At 43.4% G+C, this 11359-nt stretch overlaps 2 protein-coding genes across 2 annotated transcripts; both read right to left on the minus strand.

The window, feature by feature from the left end:
* Positions 1-242: 242 nt before the first annotated feature.
* Positions 243-1532, minus strand: LOC124678744 (chlorophyll a-b binding protein CP29.2, chloroplastic-like). The gene is made up of 2 exons (XM_047214605.1): positions 950-1532; positions 243-845 (listed from the first exon to the last, which is right to left on the minus strand). The coding sequence occupies exons 1-2, from the start codon at positions 1445-1447 to the stop codon at positions 483-485; spliced, it is 861 nt and encodes a 286-aa protein (XP_047070561.1). The 5' UTR covers positions 1448-1532; the 3' UTR covers positions 243-482.
* Positions 1533-2126: 594 nt separating this feature from the next.
* Positions 2127-6152, minus strand: LOC124677185 (protein THYLAKOID FORMATION1, chloroplastic). The gene is made up of 5 exons (XM_047213184.1): positions 5880-6152; positions 4318-4588; positions 3636-3852; positions 2598-2713; positions 2127-2513 (listed from the first exon to the last, which is right to left on the minus strand). Exons 1-5 carry the CDS (start codon positions 6037-6039, stop codon positions 2429-2431), a joined length of 849 nt encoding a protein of 282 aa, XP_047069140.1. The 5' UTR covers positions 6040-6152; the 3' UTR covers positions 2127-2428.
* Positions 6153-11359: the final 5207 nt, after the last annotated feature.

Here is an 11359-nt window from a genome sequence, read left to right on the forward strand (position 1 = left end):
TCTATGGTGTGATTACAAACTTTGTGCGCGTGAATCACTTTATATGGTGATCCAAATTTATATAAACGCAAACTTCTTACGAGCGGAGCGAGACCCATTGCAGTAGGTTTGGGCCTAGTGGAGTGGAGTGGCTTGGGCCAGGTTGATTCGTGCTAGTTTGATGCCCTTTTGCCCATCGTGATTCTAACATATCATCTTTGTAATCGCAAAACAGTAAAGAAAGAAGAAGACAGCTCAAGATCGATGTACAAGTGGATGCAATTAGGTCACCATTGGTTCATATTTTACAAATCTCCAAGTCCCAGCAGCTGTCCTATGTAATCAGACCTGCATTAATCAACAAAGGATCTTTTGCGGTACTCTCTCTCATCGCTCGTCACACAAAACGAAACCACGTTCTTACAAGGACGCGTCCGTACATTTTTTGCAGCCGAGCTGACAGAAGCGTATACACTGCTCGACGACCGAGACCGGCCGCGCGCTTAAGAGGAGCCGAGGGTGTCGAAGATGGTGGTGTGCAGCGGGTCGCTGAGGTGGGTGGCCCAGTTGTTGAGGGGCCCCTTGCCGGTGGCGGCGGCCTGCACGGCGAAGCCGAGGAAGCCGACCATGGCGAGGCGGGCGTGCTTGATCTCCGCCAGCTGCAGGGTTTCCTTCTTCTCCGGGTCCGCCGCGAGGCCCAGCGGGTCGAAGTATGAGCCGCCGGGGTACAGCCGCCTCTCCGGGTCCAGCTCGGCGTTGCGCTGGAACTCGATGTAGCCGATCACCAGCACCTCGATCCAGATGAGCGTCGTGATCGTGAAGGGCAGCGGCTGGCCCAGGTACGACGACCCGTCAATCAGCTCCACCTGCCACACCATCGTTGCACAGATCAGTATGTGCGTCTTCCAGAATTCAGATGCTAGATGTGCATGTATGAGATGGAGACGGCGTCATCGTGTTATATACGTACCTTGCCGGCGTCCTGCCAGGTGACACCGGTGAGCCACTCGACGGTGAGGGCGCCGAGGGTGGCGAGCATGGCCCAGCGGCCGTGGATGAGCTCGCACTCGCGGAACCTCTGGAGGCCGAAGACCTCGGCGTAGGGCTGGAAAGGGGTGGCCTTGACGTCGGCGTCCTCGAACCGGGTGCCGATGACCTCCCCGGCCAGGTTCTGTGCCAGGTTCTGGTCCAGGGAGTCCGGGTCGTACTGCAGGTACTCCGCGGGCTTCCCGAGGCCGAAGGGGTCGAACCCGTAGTCGCCGATGAGCGTGCCGTCGAGGTACTCGGGCGCCTGCGCGCCGGGGAACCACAGCGGCCGGTCGGTGGTCGGTGGTGCCTTGGACTTCTTCGGCGGCGCCTTCTTCTTGCCGAAGCCGAAGCGCGCCACGATGCGCCCGTTCTGCGGCGCCGGGTCCGCGAGGCGGGTCCCGAGGAAGGTGCTCGCCGCCGCAGCCACCGACGAAGCCATGGCAACTCTAGCTCACTCCTCCTTGTCCTCCTCGGCCTTTGCGTGGATTGAGGTGGCGGTGGTGGTGTGTGGTGTGTGTGGTCGTCACGGGGTACAAATAGGTGCTTATAAGAAATTCCTGGTGTTATCTCTGCGTGGCACATCCGACGGTAACGAGGGCCACTGTGATCTATCTGACGGACTCTATAGCCTCTGCCTTATCCGAGTCTTATCTGTATGGTCCTATGAATGGGGGAGGTTGCGTTGGACGTTGGTGACACATGGAGGTCTCGGATTGGATGATGGGGCTTTGGGACGCTTGTGATTTGTGGTCTTCAGGGTGGGTGGGGCCGGAAAGATATGGTGTAAAAATGACCTTGGAAGCTTTGCGGTTCTGGCTCCTCACATAACTGAGGAAACACATTTTGGTCCTTAGTAGAAACGATGAATTGAATTTCCGTGGTTAGGTTTTGTGAGAGCACAAGTGTCATGATGAATTGCTGTCTAAGTTCAAAACCGTATCAGTGTGAAATTCTTTGATTTTGCTAACATTTTGCTTCTGTTATTATGTTGCTCGATTCAGTTGGGTGAAACAGAGTATAAGAATTCTCTATACACTTGGATGATCCAGGCATTATGATTCTTTCCACCTCAGATATTTGTCAGTTAACTGGGCCTAGAACGTACAGATTCAGATAGATAAACAAACAAGGCAAAATAATTTCCTTTCACCACAATATATAATTTCTCAGCTTGTGCCTCCTCGTATATATTGTCAAACAAGTGAAGAAAACGATACATTTGAACAGAGGAAATGAAGAAATTACAAAATACAGAACTCAATACTACGAATAATCTGGATCTTTTTGTACGGCAGAGTGCTACACCACACAGAGAGTAGCCAAAGATGCCCCTGATAGTTTCTCTACGCTGTCCAGACGTAAACTGTTAATATCTGTTATCCGTCCAAAGCTCTCCTCTGGTAAAGGCTCAGTTAATGCATCACGCCACAGCGTTTCCATCGAATTTCGCAACAGCTTCATTCGGTTTCGGTGTATCCAGTCTCTCTTGTCTCTTCTTCTTTTCCCTGCAAATGTGTTCAAAGTTATCTGAGATCAATTCACAGGAATAGGCGGTCTAACATAGTAAAAATGGTACTATAAGAAGTTACCTCTCGACATATTCCTTGAGAAGTTCCTTGGCTTGAACAAGCTTTGATAGCAAGTTGCGGTAAACGTCGAGGTCTCTATCCACGCTTTTTTTGTTGATGTTTAGAGCAGCACAAAGCTATCAAGCAAGAAGTAAAGTCAGTACCTATTGTTATATTAGCAAACTAACGATTACGGGTGTACTCCATTCTGAGATCATCACCAACAAACGGCTTAAATTCTTTACTGAAAATCTGAAATGTTTGTTGGACACTGTGCAAGTGCACTTCACATATGCTAGAATGCCTCTTGATGTTTCTCGACTATCATCCAGCAGTTCTCAGTTGAGCATCTTTGGAATGTTTAGACAGCCTTGGTGCAAAATTATTAAGCTACCAACAGCTCTTCTTTTCTTTGGTCATCCAAAGGAAGGTAGAGAAAGAAGAACGAGAAAGAAATAAAGATAGACAAGCAAAAACATTATAGTATCTTAAGTTCAAGCAGAACTGGAAAGCTATCATCCCCATAGACCTATTTGGAACACAAAATAGGGACATAAGCAGTTGTGAGGCTACCATACTGCAGTGGGTAGAACAGTGCAGCATTGAATTGGCAGCAGATGATGAAATATATTTATAGCAGCAAGCACAATTTCAATGGTTCTGCCCGCAGAAAAATCTCGACGCGCCCTTGCAGACATGCTACCAACCAACTTCCCTTGAATGAGTTGACTTTCTAATGTGTTGTTTTCTAGTTCAGCTCAATAAAACACCACATAACATAATTTACAACCTAGACGTATGAACAAGGGATGGCCAGTGCAGCTATGTAAAATACAATAAAGATGAGTAGTTCTATGCTTTATAAAGAAAGAGCATTCTGGTTACTAAATATTATATGCAAATGATTCCTCAACTGATTTTGGTCGTAGGCAAAATAAAACATTCTGAAAAGAAGTATTTTCAAGATAAAATTAGGAAATAAACAGGAACAGGAACATGGAAAGAGAAGCAACAACATGTACGAAATGTGCAAACAAAATAAATAATGGCAAGAACAACCTTGTCTAGTACTGTTGGCTCCGTTGCATTTGAGAGCTCAAGCAAACGGAACAAGCCAACTGCAAAGAACCGGCTGTAGCTGAAGTTTCCCTTACCCTGGGCCCTTTCTGATATATCTTTCAGAATGGACTCTATTTCGCCATCTCTGGACGAAAATTCAACTAACAGGTTACCATTCTGGGAGCGTGCCCACTCTTCCATCTTTTGTGCATCAGCTCTGAACAGAGAAATAGCAATTCTCAAATATTTGTTTGAAATAAAAATGTTACTTAAAGAGGAAGAATCTCTTATATTGATTCCAACAAACAAACCGAAGTAGCACCAAGTAATCGTGGTATTTTTATGCCAATGAAGCAGAGCAACTAGTGGCCCAACATACAGAACACAATAATTATTGTAATCTGGGAGATTTTAATGGAGACAAGGCGCTTAGGTTGATAAATCTTACTGTAAAAAAAGGATCGATTAACATATTTAAAGAGTTGAGGCCTCAGGGATAATAGATATACGAGTGCAGGAAGATTCACAGAAAAGCAATTTAACTATCAAACTTGCACCGATAGTGATGGAAATTACTTTGACGATTCAGAATGTGGATATGTAATAAAAATGCAATCTAATATAACTACAAGGTTCCAACATGATACTAGTTACAACCAGTTATATGAGTTCTGATATGCACCTGTATTGCTCAGGGTCTTCATTTAATGCTGTTACATATGACTTGAAGATGGCATCCCTATCCTCGTTGCTAGGGTACCCTTCCATAAGCTGATCATAGACGGTGACAAAGCCAAGAGCAAACACAGGATCATACTGATAGGTACTTTTGTATCTCATCAGATGTTGCTGCACCAAAAGTTCTTGTAGGACTGTACTGTAAATGCTTGGGATAGGACGCTTGTATGACTTTAGGAAGTTCAACTTTGTGTCCGCCACGGTAGGTGGAATATCTGCACAAGATTCACAACAGATGAAAATCAGACTAAGATCATTTATATTTGGTTATACTTCGCATGATTAAGCTTCTCTTGTGTATATAATCACAATATTCCTCCTATGTACATTTTATAGACAACCAAAAGCGCTTTAGGCTGCATCATAGTTGTATATGAATTAGCGAAACACTACATGAAAGTTGGACTAAATTTTTTAGTTGAAGTAGCAAAAAAAAAAAACATCAGCCTTCCAAAAGTTCACTAAGAAACTTTTTGCACTAGAAATATGTTCTTAGCACATGCACAAATGGTGGATAAATTAAGGCATCTGTGCAGAAACAACCGATCAACAGACTATAGCCATAAATCATAGGTTCATCACACAAACCAATCCAAAAGCAGAATTGAGCTTAACAGCATAACATCTGTCCTTTTATCCCCGTGTAGAGGCTGCACTACTTAACAGGAAGGATCTAAATTTCGCTACTAAACTCCACAGAAGGATTTTTGTAAAATCTTTGAGCTCAGGTTAGCCTGAAATAAACAAGTACTCAAAAGCACTAGTTGTCTGGCTGAAGGAGAACTTCCGTTAAGGTAGGGCGGACTCATGGAGTCATAAACTGTCTCTTGCAGATTATACTGAGACGATCCGGCGCCTCCTCCACTTGCAGACCTCCCTAGCTTACCAAATAAGTATTCAGTAATTTTAATAGCAAGTTGTCACTCTAATGTGTAAACTGCCAACTCGATCTTCTGGTTCATTCTGCAATAGAATAGCTACCTATTCGTTAAGTGAGTCAATTAATTGTCTTAGTTTGCACACCTCAATTAGTTTCATGTACTTCTTTACATACTGTCCTGGTCAGCAACGGTGCCATTCAGATTCAACCTGTAATTCGGTGGATGGGGGAGATTACTTCCTGAACATTATACTAGCTAATTTTCAGGAATTAAGATTAGAATTCCCAATATGAGCGGCATAATTGGAAATAATCATTTCAGATTGCAGCTTAATGCAATCTTGCAAATAGAGGTTGCCAAATGAGTCCAACAATTAGATGCTGAATTCGTACATGCTGGACATGATGGTAATAAGTATAGAGAGGCTTCAGAGTTCAGGGCACCGTGCCCCAGGTTGCCGCAGCCCACTCAAAGAAACGAGGGTTTGAGAGGGGCGCTGCAGAGGCGCGTCGGCGCCGCCGTGACGATTACTTAGTTAGCTCGAGCTTGATGGGGAGGATGGGGAACTATGGCGCCTGCCAGTCGACAAGCAAGAATACAAGAGACAGAGGGCGAACAAACTCACCACTTGTGGCGACGCAGCGCACCACCGAGCGTGAGCCCCGCCGAGACCTCGCGTTGAGCACGACACCGCCGGAGATGCTCACCGCGGCAGTGGCCGTCGACGGCCTCCAGTCGGCGGCTCGGCGCAGTGCAGCGAAGGGGAGCGACGATATGGCCGCCATGGAGGAGTCCTGAGCCTACTTCCGGCTCTTTCGCCGGCTACGGTGGCGGATGGTCGACACCGCCGGCGAGGGCAAAATAGTAATTGCGGGGGAGGACGGGAACGAGGAAAGGCTATTGCTCGTCTGGGAAGGGAAGGATGTGATCTTTCTTATCCAGTCGGCGAACGGAGGTTTCTTGGCCACCAGACGTTGCCACATGCGACGGCATTCTTTTGATTGGGAAATTTCATTTGTCTTGGACGGGTTTTTTTGACGTTTTTTGTTGAAATTGTATGGGCTTGGGAGGTTGGATTTGCTTCAGGTTCTACAGTTTCGATTTCTAGAACGATGTTTCGATGGATTAGTGTATAGACTTTAGCAGGTAATGTCCATCGAAGTATATTGGCGTGTTGTTACTAGTTACTGGTGTACACGCCACAAATTATGTTGATCTAGCAAACCATGTTGAGGTAGACGTTTTCTTGATTTGGTTTTATAGTTAATTGGATTTTCATTTGAAATATATGGGCTTCTCAGGTTGAATTCGCTTCAGGTTCCATGGTTACAATTTCTAGAACATTATTTTGATGGACTAGTTCAGAATTTATCGGGTAATGTCATATTGGCATGTTGTTTCTAGTTAGTGGTGTACACGTAAAAAACTATGTTGATCTAGCAACCAAAGAACACGTTAGGGGGGCATATTCTTGATTTTTCATATTTACTTTGCATTTGCATTTCAAAGTAACATTCAATATATGGAAAGGTTAAAAAAGCATCTGTATTTGTACCAATATAAGAAGTAGGAGCTAGGGTTCTTCCAATTCCTGTTAGCAATTGGCAATAATTATACTTTTGAGTAAATTACACCTTTTGCTCTCTAATTCTGGTCTTATGATAGTCTTATCATATTCAAGCAATATTGCCGCATCTCGCCCCTTAGCTATACCAGCTTTTACCATATTTTATTATTTTCGTCAAATTGAAAATCTAGATCCACTTATTAGCATTTAGAAAATGGGTCCAAACCAAAACATATCAAATTTCATCCAATCTATACCTAATAATAAAGGGGCTAAGGTTTCTACCAAAATTTTCGTCAACAACATTTTTCTGGACCATTTTGCCCTCCCACAAAATCGCATAATACATACACATGCCATCATACCGGTTCGAGGTTTAGTTTCTGGCTAAAAAATGAGTCCCGCCCCGAGAGAGAGAGAGAGAGAGAGAGAGAGAGAGAGAGAGAGAGAGAGAGAGAGAGAGAGAGAGAGAGAGAGAGAGAGAGAGAGAGAGATCTGTGAGCCCCTCGAGTGATTGGATCCAAAAATGCATGGTCATGCTACATAAAGTTAAGAGTTAACCTAGCTAGTAAGGGATTCTGAATCATAGGATTGAGAAAGATTGATTAGCTTGGAGTTAACCGACTGTTGTGAGGAAAAGGGAAAGGCATGTACAAAACATTGAGATGGTTCGTACGATATTTTTATGCATGTTTAGAAGTTGGCACGTCTTGCTAGAGGCCGCTACCAACTATTGTCCGAGTAGAAGTACTCGTGTCATGTCTAGTCATGTGTGAACATATAGAGTCACACACTAAGGGCTCCTTTGATTCATAGGATTTGTAAAGGAATTGTGTAAGATTTGGATCCTATGGGAAATTTTGCTATACAAGTTATTTGATTCATAGGAACACATCCTATAGGAACTAATCCTATAGGAATCTTGTAGTGTAACTCTTATAGGAAAAAAGCATTATGTCATACCTCATGGAAAAAAAATTGCTACAATCAAACACACTCCATCTTCCCATAGGATTCACATAGACATGACATCTCAATCCTATGCTTTTCCTATTCATATGTTTTTCCTATCCTATGAATCAAAAGAGCCCTTAAGGGGTTGGAAGCCTAATTCGGATTGGATCCGCATTAGACCAAGCTTAGGGTACTAATAGGCCTGAAGCATTGGATACCAACGGGGATGGCTATATAACAGAGGGTGGGACGAGCTGATTAGGGTTGAACCACTCCACCCAGCCGCCACCTAGCCACCACTCCTCTCACACCAAGTAGTCCGGCGTGCGATGCTTCCACTCCGTACGTGGGGATACCTTGGAGGTGTTGCATCTGTTGTACTTGGACGAGCCGCACAAGATGGAGCAATTCGTGGGAGGAGGAGGAGGACGTAGTATGACTACACTGCCCCGACGTGATTCATCGAGTTCAGCAAATGAGCGGTTAGTGAGAATCTCGTGATTTATGACTACATCAATCCTGGTTTACGCATGAGAAAGTTTTAATTTGTGCTAGTGTAGCGTAACTGTATCCCTATAGTGGTATAAGAGCCAATATTGTAAAGTTATAGGTCTAGGATGATTGATATGAGAAATTGCATGGTGGTGGTCCAGGATTGGTCTATGATCTTGTGTTCGTGATCGTGTTGCAAAGGTCTTGGAACAACTTACCCCTGCCGGTTGGTTTCCGTCATCGGGGTAGACAGTGACACGTAAGTCCAATTGTGGCGCACAGAGATCAGTTTGATTGATCGAATCGGAACCTAGATTCATAATCGATTTACCGTGATCGTGCGATCGGGCTCCTTGAGCTTCGAAGGGTTTGATTCCGTTGTCAAACTGTTCCTGCTGCACACGAAGACCAAAGGAAATTGGTCAAATCGGAACAATAGTCGGTTTGGGGTAAATTTGATTTGCCGATCAAAATCTTTCTTGAAAATTGCATAGATTGGTTCTTCGAATTTTCGTAGTTTTCTGGACACCCAGAGATACATATACCGTGAGGGTGTTTCCCCTTCAAACCCCGCGGGGGGAAACCCCCTCGATTCCACCCTCCCTTAATTGTAGGCCCTTGTTTGTCGTTAAGTTTCATAGGGAATTGCAAGTTCACATATCTGGTAGAATGGCGATTCTATGCTTAACTTGTTTTTGCAGGATATATGTGAATAGTATGGCCCAATGTGTATGTGATGCACATTTGTAATATTCCGTGACTTGCGAGTCGTGATTAGGGCAACATGGCTGGAGCCAAAACTGTGTTGTCATATTATTGTATTATGGCTTGCGTGCCAACGTGTGATGATTCCATGATATTATGTAATTTTTTATTACTAGTTGTTAGGAGGTTTTATGGCAATGGAGGTCACCATGAGAAATGGGTCATTCGGTGTCACATCTATGTGAATGTTATTCTTATTGTTTTACTTCTACACATAGATGTTAGTAGTACAACGATCCCTCACAAATGTTAAGTTAAATATGCCCTCCCAACTAAATCTTGCATCATCCCATGCCATGTACAATTGATGGTGGGCCTATGAAATTAGGGTGCCTCGGTTTTCCTTGACCGGGTGGGTTTGTATCAGATACCTACATGTATAATGGTTGGTAAACTTAACAAGGTTATCTTAACCATTAAGGACCTTGGGGCATAAAGGTTGGGCACCTACTTTATGACATAGAGACGTCACCCAACAACAAGAGTCATATGTGATATGATTAGCAAGAGTTTCTTACCAATTTACCTTGTCTTCTATCAGTGATGCTAAAGTTTACTAGTCAACCTGTTAATTATGGAGCTTGAATCACTAAGTATTAATAGAGGGATATTAATTTTAGTGAGAGTACATGCTATTAAGTTGTTTAATACTCCGTACATTTTACTCTATCTTGGATTTTGGCTTAGTATTTTGCATGTTTTCCTGTTGTAGATCAATGGCACCGAACACTTCATCAACTTTTCTCTGCGTTCGATTATTGATAAAGATAAGCTTAACGGAACAAACTATCTGATCTCGGTTCATAACATGAGAGGTCTGATAAAAAGGAAACCTACAATGAATGGAGATAGGCCAGGGCAAAGTTTTCACCTCCAGCTGTGCATACATGAACGGGATAAAAGATAATAATAATAATAATAATAATAATAATAAGCATAATTGTGCATAATAAATTCAAATTAGATTATTGTGGGCGATGCGTCCTTATGTACAATAGACTCCAGTCGAGCAGGTTATGTCCAGACTATTGTCCAATGCAGTCATTCCAGTTGAGCTAGTTCTGAAGGATTATTAAGTTCTAAGCACAGACCAAAGCATATGTTAAGACTAATGATGTCACTGTTATTCCCTAATGTATCTCAAGCTACTACCATACTTCCCCTATTGTCACTAGGTTTCGCGTGAAGTAGCAGATTGCCACTAATCTCACCTCATTACCTTTTATCAATTATCGGGATCTCGGGTACTTGACAAGTCCTGGGATGAGGTAGGCAAATGTAATTAAAGCATAAAACCCAGGTGAAAGGATAGAAATGGTAACCTAGAGGGGGTAAAATAGGTTATACAAAAAAAATCTTTTGCAAGTTTAGGCTTTGCGGAATAGAAAGTGAGCCTAATGCAAACTAGGTGAGGCAACCTATATGATGATACAAGATACTTCAAGTACGAAGGCTATTGATGTCTACGCACGCTTCTATTCCTGTAGACAGTGTTGGGCCTCCAAGAGCAGAGGTTTGTAGAACAGCAGCAAGTTTCCCTTAAGTGAATCACCCAAGGTTTATCGAACTCAGGGAGGTAGAGGTCAAAGATATCCCTCTCAAGCAACCCTGCAATCACGGTACAAGAAGTCTCTTGTGTCCCCAACACACCCAATACACTTGTCAGATGTATAGGTGCACTAGTTCGGCGAAGAGATAGTGAGATGCAAGTGATATGGATGAATATGAGTGGTAATAGCAATCTGAAATAAAGATGGCAGCGAGTAAACATGCAACAGAACAGTAAATAAACGGAGTTTCGATGCTTGGAAACAAGGCCTAGGGATCATACTTTCACTAGTGGACACTCTCAACATTGCAATCATAAAGGAATATAAATAAGCACTTCACTATGCGATTCTGAATTACTACGAACACTAATTCATCATGTAGGCAAACCTTAAAGATGTATTCCCAAGTACTAATAAACACCTCACGCTGTCACTGTGAGCATTCATAGGAGGTACTAACACACCACAATTTCATAGAGACATCCAACTCAAATCATAACTCAGTGAATAAGAAGTATTCTGTGAAATATAGCCTAAGAGACCCACACGGTGCACACACTGTCACCTTTACACACGTGGGACAAGGAGTCTCCGGAGATCACATAAGTAAAATCCACTTGAATAGCATAAAGACATCTAGATTACAAAGCTCATCATATGGATCTCAATCATGCAAAGCAACTCATGAGATCATTGTATTGAAGTACATGAGAGAGAGATTAACCACATAGCTACCGGAACAGCCCTTAGCCTCGGGGGAGAACTACTCCCTCCTCA

Source organism: Lolium rigidum, chromosome 7 (genome assembly GCF_022539505.1).
Source record: "Lolium rigidum isolate FL_2022 chromosome 7, APGP_CSIRO_Lrig_0.1, whole genome shotgun sequence".
NCBI lineage: Eukaryota > Viridiplantae > Streptophyta > Magnoliopsida > Poales > Poaceae > Lolium > Lolium rigidum.